A 24,321-nucleotide genomic window follows, 5' to 3' on the forward strand; every position below is an offset into this window, starting at 1 on the left:
TGATGTATACTAGCTATTCTTTTGTTAGATCATAGGAAAAAAGAAAATGCTTCTAAGTGCACCCTAAACATACTTATTTTGTATTGGGATTTTGGGTTACTGGGTTATTTATCAATCTGTCATTGGGAAAATTTCTATTTATTGTGGTATATTCTGGAACTATAAGTTACTCCAGCAGTGTGCACCCTTTCACTTTCCATGGAAGATGGGCCTGTTACACAACTGTGCATGTACAATGCTCTCAGTGTTCAGCAGGAGATAAGCTGGGCCTGGGTGAGCTGGTGAAGCCTAAAGAACATATTTTGCACAGAAAACATGAAGTAACATGAAGGCCCTGCAGATGGTATCTGTGGCACAAATGCTGTTGGGATTTGTAGGGGTGGCCCTCCACATATCCCTGCTTTCTATGAAGGTTGCAGCAGGCCTAACATCTGAGTACTACTGTATCAGCACCAAAGGCAACAGAGTGCCATATTTATTCCTCTTTCTATGGTCCAGCAGCAGGAAAGATCCAGGATTAGGGTGACTCCATGGACCACTCCATGGACCTCACAGTTCCTGTTATTATTTCACGTGCTGCTTTTTATTTTATTTTTAGTTTTAGAAACAGTGCAGATCACAGGTTCAGTCTGATATTTCTAAAGTGCTTTGCTGCATTTCTATTGCTACCCTCTAGGGTTTGCTTGTACACAAGTTAAATCCCACACCTCAATGCAAAGACAAGTACCTGACCTGAGAGATTGACAGACCTATAGGTTTAATCGAGAATATGGAGAGAATGCTTGCAGAGCTCAGTATTTAGACACTGCAATCTCTATGTCAAACCGAAATTTTGTCCTTATTCAAACTTTTGTTCATCCTGAGTGTTCTGCGTTTACTGAGCTGTGCTATAATCTCTGCTACAAAAGCTGAGAGCTCAGGTTCAGGACCAAAGCACTTTCTCAGCTCGAGGGCCCTTTCAGAGCAATTCTTTCAGCCCGACAGTACAATGGGTAAACCAGAATGACAGCTGTCGGGGCTTGGGTACGTTCACTGCGCCTTAGCCGGAGCTGCTGAGCAGCTCAGCCCTTACGTAAGGCTGCAGCACGCTGCCAGTCCGTGCACTTCATGGCCCGTAGCCATCCTGAGCAGACCAGTGCTGATCTGAGACATCGAATGTACGCGTTATGTAACCGCTTCTCCTGACAGCCACCCAGGCAAAGTGTTTCCTATTGACTGGCAGTAAAAGGCATTTAATTTTAACTTGCCGCTAAAATAAAATGCTCTGTGGGTAGAAGGAAGTGTATGGGTGGGAACAGAGAACGCAGGTTATTCACGTCCCGCTGTGAACATGCCAGGAAAACCAGCACTATACATTTCAGTTGAATTTCCATGGCCAGCTTAGTGTGACAAACTGCGTTAGAAGTGCCCCGAGCCCTGTTTCGTGCCCGCTTTTACCAACGCGGCCAAAAGGAAAACGGCAAATGTTGTGAAATGTTTTTTGAGCCTTTGCTGCCTAGCAGAACACTTCATTTAAAAGGCGTCCAAAACCTCCAGTGTGATTTTCATTCACTTGGAAATGCGCTGACCTGGCATTTGGACTGGGTCAGGAGGATGGAGCCAGTATGTAGGAAATGCAATTTAAAAGCACCAGGGAAGCCGACAAGTCTTGTTGTTACCACCTGAGAGAAACCCCTGGTGTGCCGACAGAAACTTATCACTGTGTGGGGCTGCAGTGCGTTTGGGTGCACTGAATTCTCCCAGTAATGGATTCTGAAGTGGATTTTCCTCTGGCCTGTGAGCAGCTGTGTTACTTGCAGGGTGGTCTGCAGGTGCAGGGTCCTCCTGGGGCAGAACAGAACCTCGTGGTCTGTCTGTAACCTCTCTAGAATCCATCTGGCTTCTTGCTGACCTAAACAGAGGCAGATTTTCATGTGAAGTGACCCCCTGGTATTGTCACTTCTGCTGTCAGGAGGTGGCATGAGCCTGCAGTGGGCTTGTTGGGTTTGAGTGCCCTGAAAAGCCAGCCTGCTGCCATCACCTCATGTGACATAGATGTCTTCTGCAGCACGCTGTGCTCCTTCAGTTTGCCCTTCACAGGACAGTGCCAGCAAAGATGTAGTTGTGTTTATTCTGAAAACATGCTAGGCTGCAGGGGTGCCGAGTGCGCTGTGCTGAAACATCTACAGGTAGGAGGACGTGTGGTTTGCAGCCCATGCTCACGCAGGGCGAGGTGGTTCAGGGTGACGGTGGTGCTGAGGAGCTGCCAGGAGCTTGAAGGCAGGACTGGATTTTTGTTTTACTTCAGTAGTTTGCAGCTGCCCGTATCTCGCACTGTGAGGTGCGTCGCTCCCGAGCTGTGGGCCCCAGCTTAGTTAAAGATTGCTTGAAAATCAAACACCCGTGCTTCTGAAACGTTGGAGGCCATTTCGATAGGTTTGTTTAGTTACGGCTGTTGAGTGAAGAGGGCAGAGATGCAGAAGCAAAGGTGTCCCTGTTCTTTACATGAATGCAGAGCTATACCACACTGCGGTGGGGGGAGGATAATGCCACCGACTGACCTGCTGAGGAAACCGGGATGGCATTTAGAGTGCTATGGTGATGCTTCCCAAGCCCTCCCACGGGCTCGCCCCACGGGAAGCAACTTGGGGTGAAGGATGCGGGTGAAGTCATCGCTTGCGCCGTTTATAACGCATTGTCAGTAACCTCGGGCTCCCCCCCGTCGCCGCCCAGAAGCCGCCACCGCAGCCAGGAGCGCGTCTCCACCTAAAGCGGGGGCTACCTTGTAGGGGGCTCACGACGGTGACAGAGCCGTCACCGTTTCCAGAGCGTGTAGGTCCGACAGGCCGCGCAGAGAATGCCCGATTTCCGGCTCGGGACGGGCTGCGAAGCAGAAAGTGCTTCGCTGGCGGCAGCAGCCGAGGCCGTCACGGCACTTAGTCCGCGCAGCGCACTCCGCCGGCGGTCTCGCTGCCCCGCAGCTGGGGGCGCTGCCGCCGGGCGCCCCGCGGCACAGGGAGGGACAGCGCCGGGAGGGGCGGGCGGCGCTGGGCCGTGTCCCCGCCCCGCGGCGCTCTCCCCGCACACGCCCGCCCTGCGCCGCCGCCGCGAGCCGCGCCGAGCCCAGGCAGCAGCCGGCCCCGCTCCGCCGCCATCGCCATGAGCTTCTTGTTGTGAGTACCCGCGGCGGGGCGGGAAGGGAGGTTGCCCCCGCCGCCTTCCTCTGCCCCCTTCTCCCTCTTCTCCCCGTCCCGCCGGGTTTGGGCCGCCGCCCTGAAGGAGAGGGCCGGCCGCTCCCGAGCCGTTCCGCATCGCGGCGAAGCGGCGCGCCGCACGTCCTCTTTGTGAGCCGGCCCGCGGCGTGCTGCGGCCGCCGGGTCCGGGGAGACCCGGGGAAAGCGGCCGAGGGTTCGGGGCAGCGCTGCGGGAGGCCGATCCGGCGCGGGGCGGCGGTGCTGCGGGGCGGGCAGTCGTTGGCTGCGGTGTAAGGAGGCTCCTCGAGGAGTTAGTGGCGACCGAGGGCCGTGCGGGACCGTACGTTTTGTAATTTTGCTTCGTAGGCAACGGCGGAACGAACTTTGGTCCCTCCCCTTGGGAACAAAGACGAGGTACTGCCGGCAATTAACATAAACCGGTTCCGTGACCTATTAATTAACGTGAAGATGCGCTCTAGGGAAGGAGAGGAAAGGCGGGCGGCCGCCGAGGGCGGAGGGGGGGCCGTCGCGTTCCCGGCTGCTTGCGGGCGCCGCGGGACTGCCGCCGTGGGACTGACAGCTGCGAGCGGCTCCCGCTGATAACCGCCAGATGTCCGCGGCCTCCTTCAGGGGAGATGCGTTATCTGTGTTCTCGTGGAGACAAACCGGCCCGGCGCTAGTTGACATCCCCCAGAGCTCCGCGTCGCGTCCGGCTTCTAACCCCGCTAGCAGAGCCGCTCGCCTGGAACTGCGCTGCTGCCGCCTCGTCCCGGGAGACGCCGCTCAGCTGTGGGGTCGGGGCCCCTCGCTGGAGGTGGGCTCCACAAATGACCGTCGGTGGATCTGGGAGCAGTGCTCCTAATGAGAAGAAGCCCAGCTGTCCCCCTCCTTCACCATTCCCAGCTGCTGCAATGGAGGAGGAGAGGGTTTCTCGTACAAGTGTCCCAGGAGTCTGGTGTGCAAATGAGACGACCTCGCACTCCGTGGCATTTGGCTAACTGGCAGCGGAAAAGCATGAAACCCTCCACCCTCTGTTGCAGGCAGTAATGACATTTTTGTTTTATTCCAGACCCTTCTGAAACCCAGTAGAGCAAACCGTCCCTCCATCCCCCCCTCATTGTTTCACATATTCCCACTGTTGAAAAATAGAAGTGAAATATGAAGTTGTTGAATGGCAAAGCCAGAAATGCTGGCAGAGCTGTCTCAGCTGTTGCTGGCAGTGTGGTTGGTGGCACCTCTTTTGCTCAGCTGTAGTGTAGAAATGAACTTAGAAAAAATAATGTTACCACATTGCCTCAGGGAGGCATGGAAAGCTGCCTGTGAGCTACAGGCAAGTAGTCATTTTCTTTGAAGTTACTGTCCCCTTTTCTACGATTTTGATTGATTTCACGTGTCTGGATAGAGCTGTTCAGTGATAGTGGTTGGATATCTTCATATTTAGTAGTTCAGCCTTGTTTTGTGCTGCAAAACCCCCACGTTTCCCTCAGTGTTTTCCATGCCACTTTTTCAAGAGTTTCCTGGATACTTAGGTAACCAAGTTGTTCTTTGTCTGTGCTGTTTTCTCTGCCTCGCCAGTACTGCTGCCTGTTTCCAAACAGACTCCCAGTTTTGATGTCAGCAGCTTAAAGTTGTCGTTGTACACCCACCAGAAGAGTTCTTCACATCACGGTGAACCTGTTACACAGGTTTATCACCGGTAACTCAGCTGTAGTTTGTCAGTCTGACGCTCGAGTACTTAAAGCCCCATTCTGCTTGCACTTTGTGCCCTGGTCTTGATTGCGCCTGGATAGCGCAGGGTGCCGGGGGCCCCTCGCAGCCGTTCTGCTGTCTCTGTCTGCTGACGAAGCCAGTGCTATTCTTCTCTGTTGCTAGGACCAGTGCCACATAAAGCTACGTAGGGGAGCAAAATCAAGGGAAACCATTGTCTTCTCTTGTTATGGATAACGTTATAAGAATAGCGTCTTTTTGAGACAAGTCATTGGATTAATACAGCTTGGTTTTGACAGCAGTTTTTACTTTCATCCTCACCACCTTCTCTTCTGATTGTTTTTTTCCTTTCTGAAATGATATTTAATAGGTTATCTTCTATCTTAAAAAAATAAATAAACGAAGGGAACTGAACTAGAAAGTATTCTCAGTTCCAAAAAAACTGCAGTTGAGAAGTTTCCTCTACAAAGAAATTGCAGCTTGGTTGCAGGTACTGGAGCTCACATCTCTAAGGAAAAAAAATTAAAGATAGTTCTGGTAGGCGTGCCATATGGTAACATGCTTGCGTTATCCTACGCTGGCAAAAGTTACATAAAAAGCAGCTAGATATTTTATTTTTAAAAGGAAAATAGAAAATATTTTTATTATTGAAGTTGTGAAACAACTTTTTTTTTAATAAAAGTTATCTCCATGTTCTGTAAGTTCCTGTGTGTGGAGTTCCTTAATGTTAGGTGTTAGTGGGCCGACAGCTGATGGATGCAGCACGTATGAGCAGCAGTAGTTTGAGGACATAAGTGGGTGAGTCAAAGCGGAGTGACCTTGGAAACCAAGCTGGGAAAGATGTGCTCTCACTTTCCTGTCTTTCTTAGGACAGCAGAGTCCAGCAGTTTCTTTTGGTGATGTTTGTGGTTGTTTTTTGTATTTGCAGAAGATGCAATGGGACATTACTTTTTTCCTTCCACCTCTTGCAGAGTAATATCAAAATCAGAGCTTGTGTTTTTGTTTCTGGATTGCTGAATTACAGCCTCCCTGTCTGCCCCTGCTCTTGAAGATGCCGTGGCTGTTCATTTCCACTTCTTCACCTTTACTAAATGCAGTTCAAAGTTGAGACGTAATATCTATCTCCTTATCAAAGAGTCCCACAGAAGACTGTCATGAACTGGAATTTCAGCCACTGAAAATCAATGTGTGGGCAGTTACAGACTGTTAGAAGTGGGACATGTGCTTGTCCAACAGTCACATCTCTTTGTTCCCTTTAGTTTAAGTACAGTTTTTTCAGGACAGAGTAGGGTAAGTTCTTTGGTTTTAGGTTGACTAATGTAATGCTGCTGTGCAGACTGTGTTCCTAGAGATCAGGGGAAAGGTTCTTGAAATGTGTGTGTTGGCTCTCCACAGTCTGCTGTTTAACCTGTACCACGAGTGATGCAGTCACTTCTTTTCCCAGAAGAGCACTGGAAATTAAATTTGACTCAAGTTTGGTTTTGACTGAATCAGAGAGAGAAGTGCAAAACATTTTAACACTTTTTTTCCTGTAAGCTTTATTAACTAGTTCTGGGAAAAACAGAAGGATTCTTTAAAGGCAGGGTTGGTATGAGTTCAGCAGTGACCCAACGCTATGCAGGAAGCAGAGCTTTTCTTTCTTATCTGCTTGTAACTTTCACTGAATGCTAGGTTGTGGAAACAGACACTCTTACCTGAAGTTTGTGTTGAATGTTGTCGAAGCATGTCACTTCAGTTGTGCTGCTAACTGTGTTTGACTACCTTGTTGAAAGGCTTGCTGTTGAGGTGTGCCCCTTGGCTGGCACTCATCTGTCACTTCTACAGAAGGGAGCACCAACAACAGAAAGCTTCCAGAAACCATGGCAATGAATACAGCATTAAAGCTCCTTGGAAAGATGTGTCTGTGTTCCTCTCGTGCTACCTGTGGTACAATTCATATTCCAATTCTCATCCTATTGAAAAATGCTCCATAGAGTGCTTGCTGCTTTGCTTCCTTCCTTGTTCATCTTTGCTGAAGGTCCTAAAACATTTTATGAGGGTGCAGTTTGCTGATGTGCTTGTCATCCTTATGATCTGGCCGAGTGAAGCTATAGCAGCAGAAATCATTGATTCCTTTTTGGTAGAATTACTTTGTTACTCATTTAGGTGGGTGAAGGCAGCAGGAGTGTGTGGACATGACAGAAGGCAGGGAAGAGCCATCTCTGCATGCTGACAATCTGGTTACTTTATGTACCAATCAGCCCTGTCCTTCGAAGTTTGTTGGGCTTTGCATGCGTTGCTGCCTTCTTAGGTGTTGAGTTTTTGCTCCATGTAGCAGGATTAGTTAAAAGTGAAGAAACAAACATGTGAACAATGGTGTTGCTCAGTGTGAAAGTTGTGTATACTATGTGGAGGTGAATGTCCGGTCTTAATTGCTTCCTAATGGTTTGGATTTGTACTCCAATTGTTTTCCCTTTGTTGTTCTCTCTGTGTTTGCAGTGTAAGGGAGCCTATGAGATTAGCTATTTGCATTTGTTGGATGAGAGCGGTGGTGGAGTGAGGATCACTTTTAGGGGAGGATTTTGTCACTAGTGCTGTAGGATGGTTTTTGGTCTGGAAGAGATGTTTAATGCAGTATGCAATTTTCTGACCAGTCTTTGGATTTAGGATCTCTTTAATGCAACAGAGAACAATGGTTAAGGACAGCCCTGGCAGTCGCAGTTACCAACTTAGGCTGTATGTGTCCTGCAAGATGGTCTCCTTTTGTTTGAAAAAGGCTAAAATATTAGAAGCATTTATCCAGCAGAGTGGCTCAGAAGTTACAAGGGTGGGAATATACTTTTATATCCAAGGCTGGCAGAAGCTGCTTGTTTTGCTTACAGAGGTAGCCACATTTCATTGTGCTCCCTTAAATAGTATGGAGTAAGCAATAACAGATTTTGCTGCCAAAGCTGTCAATAACCCTTTGACCCACAAATCAACTCAAACCACAGAAAAGGCTTTGCAGTGCTTTCAGCATTTATAAACGGAGCCATTTCCTATTACAGACTATGGGGTTCTAAGAATCCAGTGCTTTGTCATATCTGTGTGTGTGCCTCTTTACCTGTGGCATTTCTTTCCTGTTCACTTCCCTAGCTGTTGTGGTTCTATCACACACGATAGAACTTGCAGATTTAAGGAGACTTCCTTCTGTCTGTCTGTCCAGCTCTTTGCATTCATCTTGAAATCCAACAGCAGCCTTTGCTTCTTGCTCTTCTGCTTTTTGTGTAAAGACACTTCTGTCTTGTTTACCCTTTCCTCTCCTTCCTCCTCCTCCACTTCCCAGCTGTTCCTTGGCAGGAATCCATTTCTTTTGTTATTCTTGCATGCCTCCTGTGATCCTGCCTCTATTTCAGCTTAGATTTATTTAAAGCTTGCTCACTTTCCACCTACTTGTTTTGCTTGCCTATCGTTGCATATTATCTTTAAGTTTGGTTGCTTATGTTCAGAGGTAATTACTTGTGTCCTAAGGTTATGAGCACAGCTGATGTATAAAATTTGACTCCCTTCCTTAGTGAAGAAAAATGTGTTGCACATTCCTACTTGGAACAACTGGATTTGCTGTCTGTATCAGAAGTCTTATTCCTTTCTTTATGACAAACAGAATAAATGGGTTTAACTAAGCTTTCATAAAAAGCTAGATTAAAATGATTTTTGATACATCTGATTTTTGATATATAATCAGTTTGAATCCAGATAACAATTAGGTGTGCTCCCGATGCTACCTTGAATAAAACAGCCTATTAATTTGGCTCTGCTGGCTCACATTTGAATTGTATTTTTACTAACTTCAGTGGTACAGTCTTGGTCTTACTGCTGGAATCCTAGAGCCAGGGTTCAAAGGGACATTGCAAGTCTTTCACTTCCCTAACCTTTAAGTCTAATTTGAAATTCAACTTAAAAAAATCAACAAAAAAACCTTCAAAAAATCTATTTAACTGAGTCTTATCACTATTTGCTGTGGTTGACATCTCTTAGAATTTTGTGTTGCAGTGAGTGGACAAGGGGATCACCTGCATACATTGTAAGTTTGTAGGAGAAGAGTTAAACCAACAGGGGACTCAGCTATCAAATGCTGAGGCTGAGCTAATGGCCAGAGAAGCACTATTCTGTGTAGGTAGCAGCTGTTGTTCCTTGCAAGGTACGAGCAAATTGTGCTGAAAATACTCAGAGAGACTTCATACAAGATTATATTAAATACAGGGGTTGTGTAAGAAATACTTGGTGATGAGATAATGCAGGGTATTTTTGGAAGGCTGCTACGTTATTCACTGGTGCCTCCTGTCCATTTCTTCCTGTTGTTCTCTGGGTTATTTCTTGGCTCTGATGATTGTTCTGTTACTTCCTGGATTCAGACCCCATTTTACCAATTAGTCCAAGTGGAAGTGCAACCTTAAGTATATGCTGTGGGATTTCTGCTGGGACATTGCCTGGTGTTTCTTGTCTTCTGTGTTTGCAATGTGTGTGACAACAGGTCATTCTGCACGGGGTTAGAAAAAACATACAGCCTCACAAAAAAGTGCTGAAGGGACCTCTCCTATTGAAGTCAGTTAGATTTCCTCCTTTTTTAATGCTACCTTTTCCCTAAACACAATTAACGTATTGTTCTTCTTACTGCGTTTAAAAGGACTGAAGACTGTCTTAAACTGTTTTGTTAGGTTTTATTTTATTTTTTTTAATGCTCTGCTGTGATTTCTTGGGTTGTCTGACTGGCTTTACTTTAGTCATTCGTGAAGCATTGGCTTTCAAAAGCACTGATCAGCATTTTGGGAAACCGTCCATATTCTGAGGCATGTTCTTGAAGCGCTATATTTGGTGTATAAGTAAGGATCTAATTTGATATTTGAGCCAAGTTTTTATTACTGTAATTCATCATCCTCAACAGCATGTAGATTGCATCCTGAAAAGCTGTGCTTGCCACCTTCTAAAACGTATTCAAAGGGTGGGACTGTTTCCAGCAGACAGGGTTTAGGATGCTGAGGGCATTAGTAATGTAAAGGCATAGGGAGAACGCAGCTGGACGTGAGAACGTTTTTGTAGCATGTGGGATAGCTTGCTGTGCGAGGTAGCTTATGCCTTTTGCATGGGATGCTTTTGTCCTTGTTTTATGAAATTGAAAGTGTCTTCTAGTGAAGAAATTGCAGGCAGACAGATGCTGTTAAGCACATGCTTTATTAGTGGCCCCTCAGCCCTCTTTTCTTGCCTCCTGCTCTGCAACCTGATTGCCGGTGTTTTTGGTTGCTGTTGGAAGATGCAGCTCCCTAATGCCTACTCGCATGGTGTAGTAAGCCTTCCTTCTTTGTGGATGTTTCCACTATCTCCACTATCTTTTCTTAAAGCACAGTTGGTGGTGCTATGAAATAACCCAGCCATGCAGAATTATGGGTATCTTTGTAGTCCTTCTGGAATTTCCTTAGTTGCATCTTCTCTAATGGTACCTTCTAGTCACTGTTTCTGATCACTTGTGGATGCACAAACCCTGTGGTTGGTTCGTTTCACCGTCCCATTGCTATTATTCACTCTGCCTGCCAGGCCAGGACTTAAATGTTACTGCTTCCTTCAGAAAAAAGAGTTCTGTTCCCTTGCGCTCTGCGTGATGTTGGAGTTCCTTGTTCTGCTCTTCATGTTTCCATGCATCTGTGTAATGCGTGCAGTGGTGCCTCTCTCCCACATCTGTTCACCAGCATCTTCCTGCTGTCTAACTGACTGACTTTAGAACACAGCATTTTCTTGGAAGCAGCTGAGTGATGGATCTTAAGAACTGCTCCAAAACAGGCAAGCACTTCTCCCATGTTTTGCTTTCTGGGCTTTGCCTTCATCGTGCATACAACAAATTAAAGAGAGTATTTCTCTGAGATGGCTCAGATCACAGACTTCAGAGTATAGTCTCTCTGCAGGTGTTGCTGGTAGGGAGCACAGGGTGTGCATGTTAGTGTAGTGTGTGATCTTCTGTTGCAGGCACCCAACATGGGATTTGCAGTGTGCTTGCCACCAGGCAGGCTGTGTCCTCAGTGGCTGCAGTTCTCAGGCAGTGCTCCTTGCTGCAGGGTATGTATGGCATCCCTTTCAGCAGCCTTGCAGCTGCCATTCACAGCTTTATCGAAGTCCTCTTTCTTCAAGGGAAAATGTGCCATACGTTTGTGTACAGTAGAAATAAGTGTTTGTCTTTGTAGTGCTGTTGTATGTATGGGAAAGAGTAGGTTTTACAAAAGTAGCACAGTTCTTCTGTCTACTGAATGGTTTATTGGGTATGTTCAATAAATAAGTGAGGTTTGGACCTCGGTGGAAACTCCAGCTCTGAAATGTAACTGGGTGAAGTTCTTGCTTCTGTTTGAATTCAAGTTTTGCCCTTCCTTTTAAACAAGCTCATGCTAATTGACAGGAACAAGGATTTCCTGGGAGAAGAGGGGAATGTAAGGGAGAGAAAAAAGTGCTGCTTAGTTTGCATAGAATTTAATTAGTGACTGAAGTGATGAAGATACTGAACTCCTTCTCAGTGGTCCTGAAAGGGAATTAAAAAATAAAAACAGAACAAAGCAGTTGAGGAGGAGGGAGCACTTTGTGTTTGCCTCTGTCAGAGTTCTGCTTGTAGTCTGTTCTTAAAAAAAAAAAGAAAAAGGGAAAAAGGACAACATGAATATTAGAATATGCAGAAATAAGTCTGTGTTTGCTTTTGCCTGTCAATTCCAAGATGTATTCCTATGTGTGTGTACATACACTGTTGATGAGCATGTTAAAGCAGTGAAGGAACCTGGGTCTTATTGAAAGAATTCAACAAAAGCAGCCCACTCCTCAGCTTGCTTTGAAACTTAACTTCATTTGCAAAACAAGAGCTCTGTCAGAGGCTGCAGTTCTTATGCCATGTACACATTTCCATTTCCCTGCTGTCTGCCTGTCAGCCCCTGCCTGTCTTTGCAAGTCAGCAGGGCACGCATGGCTGAGCATCATACTGCTTTCATTTCGTCCAAGTTCCTCTCCAGCAGATTTTTTTGTCGTTCTCCTTGCCATGTTTCTGTGCTGTTCCCTTCCTTGTGCTGTATGGCACTGCTGTTAGTCCTTCAGGCTGAGTCACTTCCATGACGGTTGGATGCTCTGGGAATTAGTTTGTGTTTGTGAGTAGTATACAGCTCTGATTCCCTTGTTTGTTTTGAGGGCTTTCCAGGAGATGAAAATGAACATGTTGTATGTGAAGTAAGGGAATTGGTCTGCGAGCATAGCAAACTGATGATGATTTCTTAGTTACAGGATGGTGTTCTGGAAGCTTGCCTCTTCCTTGTGCTAGGAATTGCAATAAGCCACATCTTGCTGGATGAACTGCTGGAACACCATTGCCACTGATGTGGGTGGGGTGGTGGTAGGCAGGAGCATTGTAGCGCAGTACCTCCCCCTTGTTCATAGGCATGTTTTGCTTCCTGATGGAAAAACATAGGAGGGGAGCAAAAACAGAGGCAGATGGGTGCAGGTGCCTGGTTCAATGTCTGTGGCCACAGAACACCTTTAGGACTCTGGTTCAAGGGTACCACTGCAGGGCAGGCATAGGGTGCAGAGGGCAGAGCTGGTCTGAAGGGCTGCCCCCAGGGCTGGTCCGCAGGTGCTATGATCAGCTGTCGCCTTCTCAGGGAGGATGGCAGGAGCTCCTTTTCAGCTGTGTTCTGGTGCATGTCACAGGAGCCAGCTTATGCTGGGCAACTGCTGAATTTACTCGATTTCACCAACTCTGCAGTGCATGTATCTAGAAAGAGAAAAGAGCAGTCCAAAACTGTGAAGTGTATGTGTTGTGACAGCTTGCAACACTGGGTGGTGATTGTTGGGACAAGAAAAAGCAGAACCATTGCTTAAGGCTGCCCTCAGTAACCTTACTGTATGTGAATCATCTGATTAACTTTTTTAACACGTAGAGACTTGCATATAGTGCTACCTGTAACTTTTTTTTGTTTTTGGTAAGGACTATCGATTAGATTATGATGTTTTGATCTACCTCCTCACATCCCATCCTGTGTGTGTGGGGGGAACAAAAACAGGTCACTATATGCCTCTTGAAAAGCATGTTCAGGTTGAAAAGCATGCAGAAAACATAGCTTATTCCACAGTAGCAAAGGAAAAGGAAGGATGGGTAGCAGTAGTTCACCAAGAAGAATAAAGTTGGCTGTGGGATTTTGTGTGGATTTGTATTTACCCCACTTCTAGACATTGAAAGAAGCACTCCTTTTAGGAACAGCCTGCACTGTTTTGCAGTTTTGTGAGTTCCACATGCTGAAAAATCAGGATATTGTTTTACATCCCTCCTGTCTGTGATATTTTATTTTTAGATGAGGAAACCTTTAGCTTTGTGTGCTTTTGTGTGTGCTTGTGGATTTTTAAGAAAACAGCAAACCAAAAAACAACAGTGCTAGAAACTGTGCTTTTTCCTTCCTTTTTTTCTTCTGAAAGGTTCCCCGCCTTTGTGTTTGGGAACTGTTAACCTTGGCTTTTTTATTGTTGTTATTGTTTTAAATCTGAATTTCTCTTTAGGCTTCTAGGCTCAAGGCCCTGGGGCTTTTAGAAGGAAAGACGTTCCCCAGAGCTTTTCTAAGCACTGTGCTGCAGAAGGAGTGTGCTGAAGCAGGAAGGCCTGGTGTGGTGCTCTCTCTGTGAATTATAGTGTGTGGCAATGGCGTTCTGTAGCCTGAGTAACTGCCTTTGTCACAGGTGGTGATGGGTGAGCTCCACACACAGACATTCCTTGCAAAGAGTGCAGCTCCCACGTGCAATGTTAGCTTTGGGAAAAGGTGCTTCTCAGGCACCCTCACCATGATGTTTCTAATTGCAGTCAGTGGTGGAGTAGACAATTACGTTATTCTTATATCTCCTGCTCACTAGACTGGGAAGCTCTGGCTGTGTGCAACTGATCATTTTCAGTTACTGTTTTGTTCAGCAGCATGTATAAATAATAACATGTATTCTGTACCTGTAGGAATAAGCATGTGGCTGTAGAAATTATTCAAATCAGTGCAACCGGTTCTTCCTTAAGCAAACAACCAACAGCAACAAAACTCTGGGCTTGAAATTGCCCTCTAACCACTGCCTTATGTTTTGAGAGAGCTGCTGTGTTTGTGTGAGGAGTTGGCAGCTCTTAACTCTTTTCTGAGATGGGCTGCTTTGTTTTCCTTAGTGATCTTGCCACTAAGAGTTTGTGTTGCCCTCCATGGGAAGATGATTCTGCTTTTAACAGCTTAACCTTTGTGAAAGTTATTTTTGAGAAGTGGGAGTGCACTCTGCTTTTGCTAGTGTTCTGAATAATGCAGTGATGATGTTTGAAGCATGTATGCAGAGGGAGGTCTTCCTGATGAGAGCTATCAGCTTGTGCAGTCTAGTCTCTACGTATACGTATGCTTGCTGACTTTTAACTCTTGGTCTGCATCGAATGGCCTCTTAATATTGAGTTGTAATGCAACATTGGAAAGTCTGGAAGCACTTGCAGTCTTCTAAACTGGAGTTGGCTGTTCTGGTAGCACCAGATCTCATTTGAAGACATTTGCGTGATCCTGTGGTCATAGAATCACAGAATGGCTTAGGCTGGGAGGGACCTTAAAGTCTACCCAGTTCCAACTAGCTGCCATGGCCTAATTACCAGCCACTAGATCAGGCTGCCCAGGGCCCTATCCAACCTGGCCTTGAATCCTCAATCCTTGGTCATCCTCATGGGAAGTAGTATCCAGAAATAAGACTAGCATTTGCAAAACTCTCTGTAGCTCCTGTGTAGCTGGGCTCAGAGGTTTCTCACCCTGCCCCAGAGCATGGCTGAAGCACTCATTTCGCTGTTCTGTTGCATGTGTTGCGTCTGATCACAAGATGGAAGCTTCCTTGCTGTCTTTCTCTGCCACGGGCTGGTGGTTCTTTGTCTTTATGCCTGCTGTGTGTTGGTATGTCAAAGGAATGTAAGTTGTAGAATACTTGTTTCGTGAAACCCGTAGGTTTTGGTGCCTCCAGATTGAAGTGAATTATGAGAGGTGCTCATTTTAATAGGAGGGAATCAGACTGGAAAATAATTGACTTTTTGGTATTAGAAGAGCTGAGGAAAGCAATGCCTGGCTTGCACACCTTCTGTCTGCAGAACAGAAACGTTGTGACTACTCTGTGGTATAAATAGAAATGCTCAAGTTAAATCTTGTCAGTGTGGATTTTGGACTCGTACGATTTGATTTTTACCTGCTGTCCTTCTGGTGCTGTGATTGTCATAAAGAATAAGCTTTTCCATACTGAAACAATTGATTTGTTTTCTAAAAAGTAGCTTGAGTTTTATTATTTTAATTTCTATCTTGGCATCTTGTCTACTGGAAATGTGATTGTACTCCATTGTGTCTATTCTTAGCAGGATGTTATAATTTGAAACTCATTGTTATTGTTTGAAAGACTGAGATGTTTGCTTTTCTGGAATTTAGTTCTTGTCTTAACAGTTTCTGTGTCTCGGAGTTAAAAAGAGGCATGTCAGGAGAAAGGAGGTGCTGAGTTAAAACTTGGACCTTCTCTGCTAAGTGTACTCATTGGCCTGCAGCAGTGAGTCTCTGCCTCAGTTTCCCTGCGTATAGCAAGACACTAATGATGCCTACTTCAAAGATACTTTGTAGGATTAATTAATGCTTAGGAAGGCCTTTGAAGATGAAGAAGCAGGATTCGAAATACTAAAAGTTTCCATGCCCCAGGTAGAAATGTTTTGTGTGCTGACTTGATTTTGGCCTTTTCCAAATCTCTTGAGCACCTCCAGATGCTTGGAGGGGTTATTTCAGGCAGACTTTGGTGGTGGATGCTTTTGCGAGACACTGAGTTGTATAGCAGTGCCTCCAGAAGTTAGTTACTCAGAGGGAAGAAAGAAAGATTATATCCCACAGCCTCAGCAGTATGTGCAGGTAGCAGGCTTATCCTGAAAAAGGGGCCACTGCAGCATTTTCCAGTTATTCTTCCCTAGGGCAGCCTTCCATCCTTTCCGATGTTTGATAAACCAGTCCATTGGTGAGCCCTGTATGAAATGATTTATGGTAATCTTAGCGCTGTGTTCTTAGCCTCTAACAGACTGGAGAAGAAATGCTGTCTTTTCTTTCCAGGGATGTTAAATAGTTGTGATATTTTAAAATAAGACCTTAATTTCTTGAAAGACGTGTCAGTTCTGCATATGATGTATGCATAGTTGTGCAGGGGAAAAAGAATTTTTAGGTTGTTGTATATCATCTTCAGGTTGGTATCTCTTTTCCATCCATTTCGCCAATTACGTAGTGACTGCGTGTTTCGTGGGCACTGTGCTAGTTTATGGTGCTCTGATGATTGTGAATTAAGAGAAAACTTGGTCCAGACTTATTCACACAAGAGAAATCTGGGGAAGATTTTGGATCACTGTCCACGTTGCAGTGGAATGAGTTTGAGGGTGTCTCTGTGCTAAGAACAAGCTGTGAAGTCTTAAATTTTACACGTAAGGGTGCTAACTTTTCTGTTTTGATTCAGGTTTCTGTGGAGATGCAGCAGGCTTTGTAGAAATAGGTAAAGTGCTGTGGTGAAAGATTCGAGTGCACAAATATTTTGAGCATGCAGAGGTTGAAGCCAGGCCAGCCAAAGTGCTTCTTGTAGGAACGTGAAGGTTTAAGTGGCTCCTTTCCCCCAGTTAAAAACACAACATAAAACATACCAGGAGGTTGAGTTGGACACTTAGCTGCCTGGATTTTAAAGGATTTGCCAGTGCTGTGTTTGAAACTGAAGTGGGCTGTGAGGCAGGCTGGTAAGTGTGGAGTAAGCAGAGCGCATGAACATTTTTGCTTTCTGGAAGCATCGCTCTGCAAACCTCAGGCTGACCAGGCTGCAGAATCTGCATCATTCAAAATGCTCCCTGTCAGCAGACGGCAAGATAAAATTACAGCTTTGGAGGAAATCTGGTTCTTGCTCATAAGCACGATGTGATGTCTTTGTGAGGCTGAGTGGCGTGTGGGCTCCTGACAGTGGGAGGTGCTCCGTGTGGCTTCCTAGCCAGGCTTCCAGAGTTGTCCTGGCACTGTGAGTAATTACTTTGAGCACATTCCCTGATTTAGTGCTAGGTTGAGCTGCATCTGGCAGCGCTGTAGCCATACTTACCTTTTAAAAATAGAAGGGCATAATTTGCTGGAAATGTTGGATGTGGGAGGAAAGAGGGCAAAACGTCCTTGGAATTGGAAGAGTTTTTGAGAAGCCGTTACTTTCTGGGTGATTGGGAATTGCTTGTGAGAAATAGTGGCTCTAATGCAACATTCTCCATTCCATGAGCCTTTATGTCCAAGGAAAATGGGATCTTCAGTGTGGCAGTTGTGAGAGTTTCCTGTCTCATTTTGCATCTGCATTAATATGCTCTTTTGTGGCTGAGGGAGAGTTCAATTCAGAGGCTTTCAGCAGGGAAAGGCAGGTGTGGACTTTGCATTCTAAGCTCTCAAAAGAAATGGTTCGCAGATGAGGTCATTTCTGTTATGATGTATATGTGTCGTACTTGATGGAGTCTTTGATACACACAGTAATACTTGACCACCAGACAGAACTGTCGAAAGTTAAGTTTTCCACTTTATGCCCAAGACGCAGGAAAAATAGATATGGAACAAGAAGACTTCCTAATTCTGTCATATGTAATGGAGTGGCATGAAAGGAAGAAAGGAAAAAAAACCAACTTTTTTTTTCCCCAAAAAACTTTCATCTCAGCGCTAGGAGTCGTCATGCCTGCATAATAAAATCATGCTCAGGATTTTGGGAGAAAGCAGTGTTGTCACTTGAAGGGTTGTTTGACTGATGGTGCTGAGGCAGACATCAATGGAGATGGCTTTGGTTAAAGAGCTAGGGAGCTACTGAACTGATGAGGTAGTTGAAACTGTGTCTGCAGCAGCATTTAGAAGAAGGCTGCTGAAGAGCAACCTTAGCTGATAAGAGGTTTGGCTTTGAGAAACTGTTGTGTTTCTGAACTTTGTATTAAGGAGAATATGACCATGTGGGCAGTTAACTGACTTCACATGTGAACTGCACAAATGCATGGAATTTTGATAATGCACAGCCAAAATTGTAGATATTTCCATAGTACAGGATTGCTGGCAGCCTGCATTTATCCTAATTGCTTTTCCTTTGGGATGCCTGTCTGCCTGCCTTTAGCATGAGACCATTTCCTGCTGTCTTAGGATGGCTGTGCTGGATTAGAGAAGTAGGGATCAGATAGGTAATGGAGGCAGATGAAGATATATATAAATAGGAGGTGGCTTATTTTGGGGAGTTGACACCAAACACTGTATCTCATCAGAGATTTCACTAGTGGAAAAGAAGGAGCAAGCCTGTATATGGGAATGGGGTAGCAGTGATTGATACTTGGTGATTTTCCAGTGTGCTGTGCATTCTCTGCTTCTTTGGCCATAGGAGATCTCTGCTGGGTGTTCCATTCACCTGTGATGACTTGGTTTGTTATCTTGCTAGCTCACAGTCTGAGGTGTGAACTCTTACCTAAAGTTTTCCCAAAATAGGCTGTTGCTATTTAGGGAGTTCCCTCCCTATGCTCTGCTCCTGCTTGGTTCTGAAAAGCTCACCCTTCCTGTCTAACCTCTGATAACATCCAATAACACTTCGGTGAGTTACGAAGTAACTTTTTACTGGCTACTGCTTTGTGTTTCTATAGCACCTCCTCTCCCTGAACAGAGATTTTCTGCTGATGCTCGATGCCATGCTTCATCATCAGAATCCTTTCAGTAAGCCCTCCTGCTGTCTGGACTGAGCTTTTCTCATCACACTTGGAGTGTTCCATCTACCTAGTAGTAGCCTCTAAGATAATGAGGCTGTAGATGTTGCCTTAGGCAATGACACCAGACCAGTTACAGCAGTTAAGTTCTTCAGTCATCATACCCATGTGAAGGGGACAGTATTATGGAAGAGATACTGCTGTTCATAAGGCTTTAGACTTAAATTTTAGGAATTAGGAAAGCTATGCAAGCTGATGGGAAAGGGAATTTTATTTTCCTTTCTGTTTTATGATGAATGAATGACCTGAACTTTAGGGTGGTGTTCCATTAGGACTTGGATTCCCTCAATGTCATATTACAATTCACAGAGCAGAGTCTTCTGACCAGGTCTGGAAGTGCTGTGCATGTCCTTATCTTGTGCTGCTTTTTTTCTGCTTACACAGACACAAGTGGGGAGATAGTGATATCAGTGTCTCTTGGTCCTCAGTTGCTGAGAATATTGTCTTGCATCAGCTCTGTCTGTGCAGGCGTACACCAAAGTGATTGCCAGATGTTTTAAACTGCACTGTTACTCCCAGTGTTGGCATGGTGGGTGTGTGTTTCTGGAGAGAAAAGCCTGCACCTCTAAGCAGGCAGTAAAGTGTTCTGATTTCTTTCTTTCTATCTATCATTTATTTATTTATTTATTCTTTATTTTTAACAGGTGCCTTTTCTTCTGAATAAGCTGGGAGCCTGATGTAGCAGCAACTGCATGTGGCTGCAGGAGTGGGAGGGGAAGGCAGCTCCCTGAGCCACAATAGCTTCTCCCTCCCACAGGGAGGCAATTATTTTATTTAAGATTTGAATCTGGTATCCTTGCTTAGGGTGTAATGCAAACAAGTGGGTGCGTGTTAGAAGTGTCCTATAGCAGAGTGTATGGGAGCCATACATTTCCTCTTCCTACTACTAGCTCTAAGATGCTTTTTGTAGCTGTCTTAGATGCCCTTCAGTATTGCTATAGTGTCTGTGTGAATTGTAGAGCCATAGAATCCTCAGAATTGGAAGGGACCTCTGAAGGCCATCGAGTCCAACTCCCCTGCAATGAACAGGGACACTGCAGCTAGATCAGGTTGCCCAGGGCCTTATCCAGCCTCTCCTTGAAAATGAACGTGGCCATTCAGCTCGACCATCCCACAGTCCCTTTTAGTCCAGCAAAGTGCTTCTTTGTGAGAGTTAGGAAACAGGATTACTGTGGACGCCTACAGGATGGGGAGTACTGCTGCATTGTATCAAGGGAGAATCGAAGTCTGAGTCTGTGTAAATCTCTAACCAGCCAGACCTGTGGGATCTGTTCCGTACTCAGAGATGTTCCTTTAAAGGTGGTATTTACCTTGCCCCTGCCAACAACTGGCAAACACATTTACCTCCCATTTCAGTATGTTTTCTTCCTCCAGTGCTCTTGTTCAGGGTTAAGCTTAGCTCTTACCAAACTGGAGGCATTTCTGTCATGTGTTTGGCATATGGTTTTTATTGATAACCTGTTGTGTTTTGGAAAGAATTTTTTTTGTTGTGTGCATTGTATCTCTGCCAGAGCTGTTGGCATGTACAATTGTAGAAACAAGTGATCTTTGTTAGTTTTCTGTTGATGGCTGTAGTGTTGTGTTGTGGGGAAAATGAAATGCAAAAGAGGTTGGATATTAGGAAAAGGTTGATGATGGGATGGAACAGGCTCCTTAGGGCAGTGGTCATGACCCCAAGCTTTTAAGCAATGCTGCAGACATAGGGTTTGATTCTTTGGTGGTCTTGTGTGGAGCTAGGAGATGGCCCTGATGGTCCTTGGGGATCTTTCAACTGGGGTTGTTTCTTGGAGTGCTTATATATGACCAGGTAGCTACACTAGGATTGCCTCAAAGATGAGCTACAATCCTTCGTGTTCAGACATCCAGTGAACCTGGATGACAAAAGTCTGTGTTCAGCCCTGTGGAGGGCTGGTAAAAAAAATGAGCAGGCTTGTATAAAGAATGGATGACTGGGCAATGTTTGTAATGAAAATTCAACCACCTGTGTTCAATCTCTTTCTGCTTCCTTCATTGGAATTGAGGGCTCAATTGGCCTTTCCTAACATCTTTCTCAGTTTGTACACTGAAGCATTCACAGACATAGTTCATTTTACACTTCCTTTCAGATGCTTATTTTCGCATGTCATGTTTCTGACACGTGAGGGAACAGTGACCTATCCAGGCTCACTGCCATCATTTAAGATTCGAGTATCAACTTTTTATCCCAAGTCAGCCCCTGCTGTTCAGACAAAACTGCTGGCACTAAAATGACCTCTGTGAAAGCTGTAAAAGTTGCCATCTATATATCTTGTCAGACTGGTGGACTGAAAGGTCTGTGTGCTGTGAAACCAAGGGAAAATGATGTAGAAAGTTTGTGGGAAGTGTGTATCCTTCAGATAAAGTGTGTGCTTTTGAGTAACTGTTCCCTAAAAGCTACATTCCTAAGCAATACCAGATAGTTGTAGAATGTATTTTATGTTGCCATTTTAAGCTGTCCCATCCCCCTTTTGACATTTATGCTTGGATCTAATGCACTGCTGGTGAACTGAGGTAGCTAAGATACTGTTCTGAATCAGCCAGGCCCGCAGAAAGTATTTGTTTCTAGATGACAGCAGCTTGTTTTCAAGAAATTCATACTACTTACTTAACACACAGTGCATGATGTAAAAAGGCAGTGATCTGAACAAGCTGGCTCTGCCATTTTAGAATACTTTTGCAGGTGGGATGTTCTTTCTATTGAAAATGGATGTTTCTGAATGCACGTATTTTTTCTTTTTTCCTGTTATTTGCTATCTTTTATTATCATGACAAGTTTAATGACTATTTAGAATACAGAAGATTTCTTCTTGGTTGGGCTGCTGTAGTCTTTAGATGTGGCTGTGCAGTCTGGAGAAGGAAGTATTTCTGGTCTCATCTTGCCTATGATCCATTGCACTGAGAAAGGGGGAAGGGAAGCTGAATGTTCCCAAATGTCCAGCTGGCTTAGGGTGAACAGATGAGAAGGCAAGGGAGCAGGGAATCGTTTAAATGGCTTAAACAAAATGAGTCAAAGCACCTGTTGCATTGCCACCCCAGTTCTTGTTAAATTTCCTTCCTGATCGGAAAATATGGGAGCTGGGAAAAGTATTTTAATGCTGATACTGTGCTTGCAAGCAGCTTGTCCACTGCTTGCTTTTTCCCCTTCCCTTTCTGCAGGTTGTCTAAATGTTTCCTCTCCCTTTTGCAGTGGCAGTCGCTCTTCCAAAACCTTCAAACCAAAGAAGAACATTCCAGAGGGATCTCACCAGTATGAGCTGCTTAAACATGCTGAGGCCACGCTTGGAAGTGGTAACCTCAGGATGGCTGTTATGCTTCCAGAAGGTGAAGACTTAAATGAATGGGTTGCAGTTAACAGTAAGTTGGCTAACATACATATATTTCTTTTTATTATTATTTTTTTAACGTGAGGAGTGTGCTGAATGTGGGATGACACTTGTGGGAAGACAACTGTGCACTTCTTTCTAGTGAGGTTTGTACCACTCTGCACTACATTGCAGTGGGGAGAGAAGAATGACGCATCGTTTAGAGCTGAGTGGCACACTGAGACAATACACCTTAATCTTCCTGTTCCAAAAACATGTTCCTGTCCTAAGAGAAAATAAAAATAAAAAATCTTAGTGGTTTAAGTGTGAGCACTTGATCACAAAGAAATGTTGAGGTAGGAATGCCACTGCTGTTTTTAGAAAAGAGCTTGTCTCTGCTGTCTTAATTTGTTTAAGCTAGTTCTTCAACCAAAGTTGTTACCTAACAGTATAGACAAGCCTCTACATGCTAAGTATAAAACCTTAATGTAGGTAAGTCATTACTAAGCCAAGAGGGCCAGGTCTGAAATGTTGATATTACAGTCACATGTATGGCTTGCCTTTCCTTCTGCCTGATGCAAACTTAAAGACAGATCTTTGCAGTATTCCTGAAATTATTCCTTTTGTTTCTACCAACTTGTGAGCCTTTGCTTTGGTAAATCTGACTTTAATTCTAAAGTGTTCTTTCCTAGCTCTCTTTATGCTAGATCAGGTCAAACAGTGGTGCCCAAGTTGGTGTATTCTGGTTTCTTCCTTTTTCTTCTCCCTGCAGCATGATTTTGCTGCTTTCCTATTACCCTTAGACAATGGATTAATTGAAATTGCACTGTGCTCTGTAGTTAGTGCAGGGTTTTGGTTGCCACAGACTCTGTGCCTTATCTGGGTATTTCCTTGCCTTTTGTGTCTGTGGCATGGCCTGTAAGTACAGTGTTAATTGTTCACTGCAGAATAAATTACATTTGAGCTAAATGTTTTCTAATTACTTACTTCACGTAGTTCTGTCTTTTTCTTACTGCTCCTTGACATGTTTGGGAAGTGACCTGTCATACTGACTTTGTAGGTGTTTTTAACTAGCCACACTGTGCTGTGGGATATAACCTGTCACTCCTTCCAGGGAATGCTGAAGCCAACACCATTCTTTATACAAATTTGTTCACACTCCATTGCGAAACTGCCTAGAAAAAGAGCCAGCCTGTTTCTATGAGTAATTACTAATGATGCCTGAGATATTACTTGCATCCTTCCGTTTTGGTGGTTCCTTCATTCTGTGGCTCCTCTTTCTTGTATGGCAGTGGTATTTTTATCTCTCAAACGATTTACCCATTAAATCAGCTGCCTGGCAAAAGGCAGTGAAGCATTTGGCAAGAGTGGGAGCTACCTTTAGGTAACAGCTGCTTTTTGTAATGAAACGGTCTTCTTTTGTGCCTTTTTGTTACCTAGTGGGATTATAACCTTTATTTTTTATTTTTTTTAGAAGTGAATAGCCCCTTAGATGCTCCTTTGATTTACAGCATGTCTACCACACCTAGTACCAGATAATGGTAGCTGTGAGCCTCTTCCATTGATCACAATACTTAATGAGGAAAGGAAGCGTACAGCTTCATGTAAGAGCACAGGAGGAATGTGCTCTGCTACTTCCTGCTCAACTCCTAGCCTTAGTGGTGCCTTATAGGAATGAGTTGATTATGTGGAGATTCTTAAACTATGTTAGTGTATTTAAAAGGAAAAAGAGAAGTGTGTGATCAGTTTATTTTCATTTGACATCTTGGTTTGAAACTATGAAGAAAGCACTTCAGAAGTACAGTTCACTCCTGTATTTGTAGTAGATTAAAATGTACACCAGACAGTGTGCACTTAGAGTAGAAAAGCATGCGGAAAAGGGTAACCTAAACCCTCAAAACTTAAGAACCATGAGTAAAAAGAGGAAATGAAAATGTGAAAAGGCACTGAACGGCTTTACAGATGCTGGAAAAGAGGATCTTGCCTTTTCCTTGTTTGTCAGACACTGCTGACTGTGGTGGATGGGTGCTGTGTCTCAAGGCATTGTGAGACTTGCAAACGTGGGATTCGCAATAATCAGTCATCTTGTCAAAGTCCTTGTGGGTTTTTTGAACATGCTTGCCCTGAAGCAAATGCTGGTCTGTGGTTTCTACTGGAGCAACGATTGGAAACTTAATTAACAGTTCTTGTGTACACATTAAAAAAAAACAAAAAAAACAATGACTGCATTTAACTGCTTCTTGCTGCCTCTGCAGTGTTGAATGTCACACAGCGCTGTGGGGAGTGTGTTCCCACTGCACACCCGAAGAAGCCTTTGCTGCCCTTCTTGCTATCTGTAACT

The 24,321-nt window shown here is 44.7% G+C and overlaps 1 protein-coding gene across 1 annotated transcript in view; it reads left to right on the forward strand.

The window, feature by feature from the left end:
• The first annotated feature begins 3,077 nt into the window (after positions 1-3,077).
• Positions 3,078-24,321, forward strand: part of MOB1B (MOB kinase activator 1B) — a 30,743-nt gene continuing 9,499 nt past the window's right edge. The window contains exons 1-2 of the mRNA XM_065736750.1: positions 3,078-3,152; positions 21,866-22,032. Of these exons, the coding sequence (XP_065592822.1) occupies positions 3,139-3,152; positions 21,866-22,032 (181 nt within the window). The 5' untranslated portion in view covers positions 3,078-3,138. The remainder of the gene's footprint in view (positions 3,153-21,865; positions 22,033-24,321) is intronic.

Source organism: Cyrtonyx montezumae, unplaced genomic scaffold (assembly GCF_038088225.1).
Source record: "Cyrtonyx montezumae isolate F1298 unplaced genomic scaffold, pur_monq_1.0 scaffold_2, whole genome shotgun sequence".
Lineage (NCBI taxonomy): Eukaryota > Metazoa > Chordata > Aves > Galliformes > Odontophoridae > Cyrtonyx > Cyrtonyx montezumae.